Here is a 12,146-nt window from a genome sequence, read left to right on the forward strand (position 1 = left end):
TAATAAAAGTTTTTGGTTATTTATGTAAACATTCTGTTTATGGTGTGTGCAGCATTCTAGATATTTATATAAAAGAACATTAATGTAAAAAAAATCCGTTTGTGCTCTTTTTTCACCCCTTACCCAATAAGAATTGATAAGAGAATCGATAAGGAATCGAATCGATAAGCAGGAATCGATAAGGAACCGGAATCGTTAAAATCTTAAAGGTTCTCATCCCTAAGCAGGAACCTCACTGACAGACTGAAATGTGCATCAGCTCAGCTATATTCTCCTATTCGCCACCGACCCTGCGAAGATTGAGGCAGTTAAGGAGTGGCAGTGCCCAGGTCACCTGGCTGAATTGAGGTCCTTTCTTGGCTTTCTATCGGCGGTTCGTCGAAGGCTTCTCCAAGATCTCAGCCCCGCTACACCATCTTGTGGGGAAGCTCAGTGGACCACGGAGGAAGGGGAAGACCCCTCCAGTTCCCCTAACAACAGCATGGGATGAGGCCTGTGAAAGGGCATTTGAGTCATAGAAGGAGAGACTTACCTCTGCCCCAGTTTGGGCCTATGCCGACTTCAAGAAACCCTTCATTCTGGAAACCGACGCTAGCCATGGAGGCCTTGGGGCTATTCTCTCACAAGAGCATGACGGGAAAGTACGCCCTATCGCCTTTGCCAGCCAAGGACTGAAACCCACCGAGAGGAATATGGAGAATTATAGCTCCATGAAGCTCGAACTTCTCGCCTTAAAATGGGCAGTGACTGAGAAGTACAGGGAATACCTGCTAGGGAATCACTTCACTATCTTGACAGATAACCATCCTCTCAGCCATCTGCAGACTGCCAAGCTGGGAGCAATTGAGCAGCGGTGGGCTGCTCAACTGGCATCCTTCAACTTCACTATCAAGTACCGCCCGGGGAAGAGCAACCAGAACGCGGATGCATTGTCCCGTCAGTACCTGGACCGGTTTGCATTTGGGACAGAAGTCCCATTGCCGGGAGCTCTAGCCGATATGGGCCAGCCGCCCGTTGACGAGGGTTATTGTGGAGAAGTGGTGGTGCTGCCCAGTGGCGGCGCCAGGGGGGGGCTAGGGGGTGCTAGAGCACCCCCTAGATTGGCCATAGCACCCCCATAGCACCCCCAAGAAAATAATGGTTTATTTAGGCCTATTATTGTTATTTAATTTCATTCTGAGTTCTTAATAAAATGTATTGTGTGATAATAATATTTTAATCACAAAAGAAAATAACAGAAAATAACAGATTGAAATAAACAGATTGTTCACGTAGCACGACACAGACACGTTGCGCATGAACGTGATTGTTCAATGAGTAGGCTAAGTAACAGTAATCCTCGCGATCGGTCAATTCTAAGTAAAGCGTTCACAAAATCACGAAAATAGATCGGTATTTGATCCGCAAATTTCCTCGAGTTGAATAATATGTTCAAGAGGAAGAAAAAATGCAAGAGGGATTGCAATTGGATTCTGATTCTGATGTAGAAGAAGAGGAACGTCCTGGTCCAAGTTAACCCTTCACCTCTACTGAGGGCGCTGCTAGCCATGCTGCTAGCAGCACCCTGGGTGACTTAAGCATGAACGCCCAGGATGGTCCGAAAAGACCAATATTACAAAAATGTTGTGGAAAGCTTGCGCTACACTGCTTGTCAGGGGATCTCACAGCGAGGCCACATTGAAGATGAGGATTCAGCAAACAGGGGTAATGTCCGCGAGTTGCTGTCTGTAATTGGAAAATTTGAAAAAACCGTTCAGAAAAAGTTAGATAACAACCCGTCAAATGCAAAGTATGTGCACCATGACGTGCAGAATGAGATCATCAATGTAATGGCAGAAATGATTAGGAAACAATTAAGGGATGTTTTAAGCATAGTTTTGTGTGCACTTTTTGATACACTTTTTGATCTCTTATTATTGTGGTTTTGAGTGCCTACTGTTTGGTCTCATTCATGTTTTTATTGATTGTGACTTAAAATACACTTTTTGAAAGCATTTCTGACTCTTTGCCTGTTTAAGTTAATACTATCTGATATTCTAATCTGCCGTCTTTAGTTAGAAGTGTATTGAACTTGGTATGTTTAGTTTAATTTGTCACACATGGTAGTGGTGACCTGTTAGTCATCTGGCGCAAACTTTAATCCACACACTGAAGTAAGTGAAGTATTTGGGATAACGTTATCTATAACATGCTGCATCCATTTTGACCGTCGGAGATGAACGCGGCTTTGTGCGCGTCCGTCAGAAGTAGCCTAATGATAATAGTAATAATACGATCGATTTGAATGACGCTTTTTATGTACCCCAAAGACGCGTTAGAGATCAAACGTGTAAACATATGTGACGATATGGTGGGGAGGTGTTGTAGTAGAGAAAAATGAGACTCATATGCTATCACCCTAATTTCATAGCACCCTCAGTAAAACGCCGAGCACCCCCATAGCACCACCAGAAAAAAATCTCTGGCGCCGCCTCGGCGCTGCCTGGCCGTATGCCTCAAGACCTGCGCCTATTGCAAGAGGCTGACCCAGTCATCGGGCCGGTGCGCAAATATCATCAAGCCGGCATACTGCCCCGAGCTGAAGAGCGGGCGTCATTGTCCAGCCCTTGCAGGGCACTGCTGCGGCAATGGAGCCGTCTGGTTGCTCAGGAGGGGGTATTGTACCGCCTTGTCCATGCCCCAGGTGGAGGCCCAGACACTTTCCAGCTGCTCCTTCCCCAGTGCTTGCAGGAAGAAGTCCTCTGTAGTGTCCATGACCACCAGGGGTACCAGGGCACTGAGAGGACCCTCCAGCTGTTACGGGATCGAGGTTTCTGGCCGCACATGACCAAATATGCTGAGCAGTGGTGCCAACAGTGTCAAAGGTGCATACTGGGGAAGGCTGTCCAGCCAAAGGTGCGTACGTATTGGGGAACGTTGCAGGCGACCCAGCCAAATGATATTCTAGCGATTGACTTCACCTTGTTGGAAACTGCAAGTGGTCGGGAGAATGATTTGGTCTTGACTGACATCTTTACAAAATACTCTAAAGCATTCCCCACCAAAGACCAAAGAGCCCCCACAGTGGCCAAAGTCTTGGTCCAGCAGTGGTTCCATCGCTTTGGGCCCCCCGGCCGTATCCATTCAGACCAGGGGCGGAACTTTGAAAGCATGCTGATTCAACAACTCTGCCAGATGTATGGCGTACAGAAGAGTAGAACCACACTTTACCACCCACAAGGTAATGGACAGTGTGAAAGATTTAACTGTACCTTGCATGACCTGTTGCGCACCCTGCCGCCAGCTGAGAAACAGCACTGGCCCGCCACTTGCCACAGCTGACCCTCTGGGACTGGAACAGTGTACACTGTGGCCCCTAGAGATGGGGAAGGGCCGATCCGGCAGGTCCACCGACCGAGCTGAGGGCTGTTCCAGAAGGGTTGCAGTCAGAGGCAGAAGCGGCTACTCCTTCTACAAACCACACTTGCCGGCCCGTCGACTCCCAATTCTGGGAAGATGGAAGGCAAGAAGATGTGGTCATTATGCAACCAGACCGGACTCAGGAGGTCCTGGATTTCCCCCAACCCCTTGCTCCCGTTGAGGTGGACACCATGTCTGGAGAGGAGGCTGAAACCCTGCGGCCCTCAGCCAGGTCGAAGAGGGGTCACTTGCAGGACTGGAGAATGTGAATTGCCATCGTCGGGTCACCGATTCATTTGGAGGGGGTGGATTGTAGCCTGTGCCCCAGGTTAAGACTAGGTTCCCCTAGGTTCTCTCTCTGTCTCTCTCTCTCTCTCTCCCTTCTGTTCGCTCTCTTCCCAGTGCAAGCACGTCATTAATTGGGGGGTGGAGTGGGTATCTAGTTGGCCACCTACATGACGGAGGTAGGCGTATATATATAGGCACCTGGGGTCCTTACACCGGTCTGTTGTTACTCTGTTGCTGGCACTCGGGTGAGGAGGCCAGGACGTGGGTGCGCTCTTGAAGTGCGGAGTGTGTGTGTGTGGGGAAGCAGACGCTGATTGAACCTTGCTGTACCTGGGATTGCGTGATCATTTGCGTTTCAATGCACCCACTGGGTATTGTGGCTTGTGTGGTGTACCCACTACCAACATAATGTACTTGCAACAGGAGCGGCAGACATTGATCAACTGCAACCAGCATTGCTAGGGTTGTTGTTCTCTATACATATATGATTGTTATGTTGTTTATAGCCTTTGTTACATTTTTCCTCTAGCCTGTTGATTGTAGTTAGGATTGTAGTGAGAGTGCATTAATTGTACGTCGCAGGCTAGAGTGGTTTCTTTATTTTCTTTATTCCTTTGTTTTGTCCCCCCCCCCCCCCCCCCCCCCTCCCTCTCGTATAGCCAGCCTCGGTGGTGGTGGAGCCAGGGAAGCTTATAGGACCCTATTGAGAAGGCAATCTCCCTAGTTCCCCCTTTTTCACTCGAGGAGTAGCCTAGACATTGGAATTTGCGGTGAAGTGAATTCTCAAGTCCTCATATCAAGTTTATCAGAGTGGCATTTATTTGCAGTGTGTCTTTTGACAGTGAGCACGTGTGATATTGGGACCCTTACCCTTCCATGGGTGTCTCTTATTGGCTCCTCTGGCTCCTGTGCCGCTAGCCTGGCGATTCCCTCCCCTTTATTAATTTGTTTAGTTATCTGATCCTGCTGACCAACCAAACCAACCATTTTGACGTATTAATAAAGATTGTATTTTTATACTTTTGAAAGAACCTGTGTCTGTACAGATCATTGATACAGAGTTCCCCTTGCTCTTGGCATTAGCACAGACAAAAAGTAGTTCAAGGGGTGGCGTAGTCACTGTACCCTAGGGGGGCGCTACATAATATAAGAAAAGAAAAAAGTGCAAGTGTGTAAAACAAGACATGGAATTGAAAGACTGAACAGTTCTTCCTGAGGCACATGGTATGTCACTATTTCTTCCAAGAAATTAGATGACAGGAAGTATTTTAGCATCATCTAGAGGAGGCCTGTGCAAAACAACAACAGACACTAGACAGAGAGACAAGGAAGACACTAGAGACACTGCACAGGAAGGCTGTTTAACACAGGAGCACATCTTCTCGTCTCAATGTGAAGGTGATGTTCCCTAAAAAAAAATGCTAATGATGATTTAGAATGCTAGCATGTGATCATTTAATGGATAGTTGGGCAATAATGTCAAATATATGTTGCCAAGAAGTCCTGGAGGTGCAAGCAATATTTGTGTTTTTGCTGTTGGTGGCTTCATCAGTATGGAGTGTGCAATTCCAATGGACAGCTCCCTCTATAGCTATCACTTTATGAAACAGTCCACTATCACTTCATGAAACCAACAGAAAAGTCCTTGTTTAGCAGCTGGCCAGTAATAGGCTTGGCATGGCTGGCATTTGGAGCAATTCCACCTCATTCCTTAGTTAACTAGCCTGTTAGGTTTAATTTGTGAGTTCTGGGAGGGGTCATCTGCTCACAGTGCCTATTGTAAATGTTTTGGTCAGTTAAGTATTGTTTATAGCAGCTATATAAAGTCTAACTCTGCTTGTGGCATGTAACAGTTCACATTTGAGCCAGGAGATCGCCACCAAGAAGCTTTAAACATGGGGAGCCGCTCATACTTCTCAAAGTTGCTGGATAAGGTGGAGGGCCACTCCACTGTTATCGGGAAAGTCTGGATAACCTCCCTGTTCATCTTCAGGGTGCTGGCACTGGCGGCTGGAGCCTCACTGGTGTGGGGGGATGAACATGCCCTTTTCGTCTGCAACACACAGCAGCCTGGGTGCCTGAACGCATGCTATGATGCTGCCTTTCCCATCTCACTCGTCAGGTTCTGGATCATGCAGGTTCTCTTCGTCTCTGCGCCAACCCTGGTGCATGTGATGTTTGGCGTGTATTCTATCCATCAAGACAAGCAAGAGAGAGAGGACAACCAGCCACAAAAGGAAATGCTTGAATCACCAGGTCAGACAGAAAAGATGGCGAGTATGACACTGAAAGCCCCCCTGCTGCATCATTACCTTATCCGTATATGCTTCAAGATCATGCTGGAGCTCGCCTTTGTTGTTTGCCAGTACATTCTAATTGGTTTTGTGATGGAGCCTGAAATCAAATGTCCCTGTCCCATTTCGGTGGACTGTTTTGTGCCCCGTTCCACTGAGAAGACCATCTTCAGCATCTTCATGGTAACACTGGCGTGTGTGTCTTTGCTTTTGAGTGTGGCAGAGGTGACTTACTCGGCCTGTACCAGAAAAGAGCGCAAACATTTGAACCGTCAACCCAGCAGCACTTCAGCACCAGACAGTTAAACCTACTGCACATCCACTCCTGAAACAAATCGTCAAGGGTGCAGGGAGGGAGAGTTCAGCTAAAATGATAAATGTACACACTGTATGTGGATTTTCATCCTTTTTTCTTTTTTTCTATTGCGACATTAAACTAGATATATTTTAATGCAAAGGGTATCTCCAAGGAGGTGATATCAGAAATTGTATTTCATTCCAAGCCAGATAAACTGTTAATGTGAAGTTAATGTGCTCTTTGTTGCAGGGTAGAGTTTAATGACAATGCTTTGGGAGATTGGGCATTGTGTTTTATCTTTAGTTAAAAGAGCCACCTTATGCTGTTTAAGCAACTACATGTATACCCTACAGTGAAGTCAGTGTTACAGAAATGGTCAGAAATGAATGTGAACAGCGCCTCTAAATCAGAACCATGGGAAAGAAAACACTCTCAGAATTAATCATATCTGTAATTTTTTTTTTTTGCATTTCTTTACCGGCAATGTTTATGTAAATGTATATAATATGAAGATGTATTATGCATTAATTCCTCATTGGCTTCATAGAATGTGTATTTTGGTGTAAGTTGTTGTCTAAATGAATGTTGTAATTCAATGTCCCGGTTTTTGATATCTACATGACTTGCCCCCATTGACCCCAAATGTCCCCGAAATTCCAAAATGCTTCATCATATAATCAGGATATAATATCCACTTTTTCTAACATAAAATAAAGTTTTTTTATTTCTGTTTATAGTGAAGATTTATTTTATATTTTATTTTCAAATGCCACATAAGCATATCATGATTACCAATATGTTACCATCCTTCAAGCTGCTGAACTTACTAGAAATATATATTCATTATATCCGTGCTTGCCTAATAAACATATAGCTGGCCTGAAATGTTCTCTCTTCCAATAAATGTGTGGAAACACTTTCCAAATGTATTTAATCCTGACATTATACTTTGCTGATTAGGCTGGTCACATGTCCATGTCCATGGCCATAACCACAATAACAATGCTGTATTGTGAATAGTTTAAAATGGCAAGATGGTGAAGTTTTCTTACAGACAGTTTTGAATATATATATGTGTGTGTGTGTGTGTGTGTGTGTGTGTGTGTGTGGGTATATATATATATATATATATATATATATATATATATATATATATATATATACATATATACAGTACTGTGCAAAAGTTTTAGGCAGGTGTGAAAAAATGCTATGAACTAAGAATGCTTTGAAAAATGTAAACAATAAATGTTTATTTTTTATCCATTTACATGGTAAGACTGAGCACAGCAACAAGACACAACGTAGTTATACTGCATCAGCAGGGTCTCTCCCAGACAAAGATTTCAAAGCAGACAGGGGTTTCAAAATGTGCAGTTCAAGCTCTTTTGAAGAAGACGTTGAGGATCGTAGACGCAGTGGTCAGCCAAGGAAACTTAATGCAGCTGATGAAAAACCCATCAAGCTTATTTACCTTCGAAATCGGAAGATTTCAAGCAGTGGCATCAGCTCAGAACTGGCAGAAACCAGTGGTACCCAGGTACAGACATTTACTGTCCGGGGAAGTCTGGCCAGAAGTGGTCTTCATGGAAGAGTTGCAGCCAAAAAGCTCTACCCCGACAAGGAAACAAGGCCAAGTGACTGAACTAAGCACGAAAACATAGAAACTGGGGTGCAGAAACATGGCAGAAGGTGCTCTGGACTGATGAGTCAAAATTAGAAATATTTGGCTGTAGAAGAAGACAGTTTGTTCGCCGAAGGGCTGGAGAGAGGTACAATAATGAGAGTCTGCAGGCAACAATGAAGCATGGTAGAGGTTCCTTTCCAGTTTGGGGCTGCATTTCTGCAAGTGGAGTTGGAAATTTGGTCAGGATGAATGGAGTCTTCAATGCTGAGAAATACAGGCAGATACTAATCCATCATGCAATACCATCAGGGAGGCGTATGATTGGCACCAAATGTATTCTGCAGCAGGAACATAACCCCAAACATACAGCCAATGTCATTAACAACTATCTTCAGCTTAAAGAAGAACAGAAAGTCCTGCAAGTGATGGTATGACCCCCACAGAGCCCTGATCTCTACATCATCGAGTCTGTCTGGGTTTACATGAAGAGACAGAAGAATTTTAGGAAGCCTACATCCACAGAAGATCTGTGGTTAGTTCTCCAAGATGTTTGGAACAATTTACCAGCCGAGTTCCTTCAAAAACTGTGCGCAAGTGTATCTGGAAAATTGATGCTATTTTGAAGGCAAAGGGTGGTCACACCAAATTTTGATTTAATTTAGAATTTTCTTCTGTTCCTTCACTGCATTTTGTTAATTTATGAAGAATTGATGAAAATAAACTGTTAACACTTCCATTTTTGAAAGCATTCTTAGTTTACAGCATTTTTTCACACCTGCCTAAAACTTTTGCACAGTACTGTATATGGCAACAATAACTGTACTTATAAATAACTGCATTTACTAATAATTTTGAGACATTTTTCTTTCTAAAGTGAACAGCTGTGGGATCCAAACCTAAGGGCATATTTAATGGAAACGGCTAATTCAATGGCAACACATCCAAATGTATGCTTATATTTTTAATTGAAAGTCGTGAAACTCCGCTATTGTGATTGTCACAATGCAAATTGAGAAAACAGTCCGAAGATCTATGAAGCCACCTACCTTCAAGATCATAGAAGGATGGATATTTCATGACCACTTATTTGTCTGAATATTGAAAAGTGAAAAAGAGTCCCCATCAGGTTGTCATTAGTGTTGAGGTTATACTAAACCACAGGCTGGATGCTTACTAAAATTCCTAGATGAAGTGAGAAAACACTTCACAGCTGATTGGAGTTTATGGATGGCATTCGTCGAAACCAATCACTGGCTTTGCTGGCCGGAGAGTCTGATGAACACTGATTAGCAGACCAAGTGCAGTTAGAAAGTTCCTGTAGAGTTGTATCAAATCAACTTCAGGGCAAATCAGTACTGCCATCTAGTGGACAAATTAGTATGTGTGTAAACGAAACTGAGGTGTGAGAGCTGTCACAAATCCTTCAACTGATGTTTTGGTTTGCCTTTATAATTTTCAGACACCTGCAGTTACAATTTAGACACAATACAAGACCTAAACTGGCTTTAGTATTCAGCAAAAAATTTAATCCTACTACCTAATACACAGTTACAATCAGGAGCGGACTGGGGGAAAAAAGTGGCCGGGGAGTTACTGTCAGACCGGCCCACTTAATACTCGGCGCGTTGCCCACTCAATGCATTGCACGTATCGACCAGTCAGTCGCCTATTTCAAGTCAAGTCAAGTCAAGTGTACTTTATTGTCAAAAATCTATGTAACAGGGTTAGCACAGAAGTTTGAAATTGCGTTTGACCAGTTTCCAATGTGCAGTTTAAAACATTTAAATAAGACATTGACAATAATCTCTCTCTCTCACACACACACACACACACACACACACACACACACACACACACACACACACACACAGCAGAAGTACAATCAGTGGTCACAAAGTGCAACAGTAAAGTGCCAGTGGCATGGTGAAGTGACTATGGAATGTTCATGTGGTTTTCTTCAGTGTGTTGATGATTCTGATGGCTTGTGGAAAGAAGCTGTTACTCAGTCTGCTTGTGCGGGCCCGCAGTTTGCGGTACCGCGGCGCTTCCCTGATGGTAGAAGGGAGAACAGACTGTGTGCTGGATGAGTTGTGTCTTTGATGATGTTCATTGCCCGCTTGGAACAGTGTGAAGTGTACAGAACAAACAGAACACAACAGAAAACAAAATGCTCAATGCCAGCAAAACTAAACATATCTAAGTACCGCAACATGCGACAGGCAAACCGACACACAGGTGACATGTCCCCTGGTTGGTGAAATGTTGCACCTGTGTTTTTGTTTGTGCTGGATGCATGTACGGCCCCGGCAAACAGAACACAACAGAAAACAAAATGCTCAATGCCAGCAAAACTAAACATATCTAAGTACCGCAACATGCAACAGGCAAACCGACACACAGGTGACATGTCCCTGGTTGGTGAAATGTTTCACCTGTGTGTTTGTTTGTGCTGATTCCTGACTGACAGACCTGCAGATTGACTCGTCATTTCCTGTTTGTTAGATGGATCAGGAGGAGCCTCCTGGGCCTGATGACTCCCCTCCTCAGCCCGCCCCGAAACGCCCCTGCAGACCGGCTCAAGAGCAACACCAGCATCGCCCACGCCGCCCTGCTCCCCATCCTGGGCCCTCAACACAGTCATCATCCCCTCGACGACTTCTCCCGCTGGATGTGACAACCACCACTCTGGTCATCGGCAGCTCCATGGTCCGAGATGTCCACATCCCCCCTTTAACAAGCGGCCCCTGGAAGGTCCACTGCCTCCCCGGAGCCAGGCATGTTCCAATCGCTGATGGAAGTGGAACTATCGCTCCTCACCCCCACCACTCCGCATCTACGCACATGGACAGTTGAACCCTCGGCCAATGGCACCCACCGCCACTGCATTGCCGTACATCTACTCTACCGAATACCCTATGCTAGCATTTATATACAATATACATTATTGCCACCACTGAAATGTTTCTTCGTCCCTACATCCCCTACCCCTCTAACAGTATCTCTATTGGCACAGTAATCTGGTCTTGCCTGTATCATGTATTTACCACCAGATGTCTGTATACTTATGTCCAGTGACTAAATGCTGGCTGTGTATAACCCCTGTTGCTTCCTTTCCCCTTCTGCCACACAACCCTTTCCCTTCCCCCTTTCCCCCCGTCCCACCTTCCTGTCTCCACCCGGCCGACCTCAAGCAGATGGGTCCCCCCTTATGTGCCGTGGTTCTGCTTAAGGTTTCTTCCTGCCTAACAGGGAGTTTTTCCTTGCCCCTGTTGCCGTTGTGCATGCACTAAGGGAGTTTAGGCTCTGGGCTCTGTTAAGCGCCTAGAGGCAATTGTATTGTTATGGCGCAATACAAATAAAATTGAATTGAATTGAATTACAGTTCCTGAATGGCTGGTAGGGGTGACCTGATTATCTTTTCTGCTGTCCTCACCACCCTCTGCAGTGCCTTCTTGTCTGCAGCTAGACAACTGCCGTGCCAGACAGAGACGTTGCTGGTCAGGATGCTCTCAATAGCACCTATGAAGAAGATGGTGAGGGCAGAAGTGGGGAGGTCAGCTCTTCTCATCCTTCTCAGGAAGTGGAGTCGTGTCTGCGCCTTCTTGACCAGCGCGGTGGTGTTGGTAGTCCATGAGAGGTCATTCGTGATGTGCACTCCCAGGAACTTTGTGCTTTTCACAGACTCTACTGCACTGCCGTTGATGATGAGTGGGATGTGTGTTGGTTGTTTCTTCCTGAAGTCCACAGTAATTTCTTTTGTTTTGTTGACGTTGAGAAGCAGATTGTTTCTCTCACACCAGTTGATGAGTAGCTGTACCTCCTCTCTGTATGCTGAGTCATCATTGTCTTTGATGAGGCCCACCACTGTTGTGTCATCTGCAAATTTGATGAAGTGATTCGTTTCAAATTTGGCACAGCAGTCGTGGGTCATCAGCGTGAACAGCAGGGGGGATAGCACACATCCTTGCGGCACGTGTTTATGATGGTGGTCGCTGAGGAGTTGTTTCCGACTCTGACTGCCTGCGGTCTGTTTGTAAGAAAGTCCAGCAGCCAGTTGCACAGTGAAGTGCTGATGCCTATTTTACTCAGCTTGTCCACCAGATGTTGGGGGATGACGGTGTTGAACGCAGAGCTGAAGTCAATGAACAGCATCCGCGCGTGACTGTTTTTGTTCTCCAGATGAGCCAGGCAGAGGTGGAGTGCTGTTGCTATGGCGTCATCAGTGGAGCGCTTGGGGCGG

At 45.3% G+C, this 12,146-nt stretch overlaps 1 protein-coding gene across 1 annotated transcript; it reads left to right on the top strand.

Annotated features, from left to right (window-relative positions):
- Positions 1 to 5,582: 5,582 nt before the first annotated feature.
- Positions 5,583 to 6,287, top strand: LOC308381527 (gap junction Cx32.2 protein-like; the record flags this gene model as incomplete). The annotated part of the gene is made up of 1 exon (XM_080859119.1): positions 5,583 to 6,287. One exon carries the CDS (start codon positions 5,583 to 5,585, stop codon positions 6,285 to 6,287), a length of 705 nt encoding a protein of 234 aa, XP_080715245.1.
- Positions 6,288 to 12,146: the final 5,859 nt, after the last annotated feature.

This window comes from Sprattus sprattus, assembly GCF_963457725.1.
Source record: "Sprattus sprattus genome assembly, chromosome: 2".
Classification (NCBI taxonomy): Eukaryota; Metazoa; Chordata; class Actinopteri; order Clupeiformes; family Clupeidae; genus Sprattus; species Sprattus sprattus.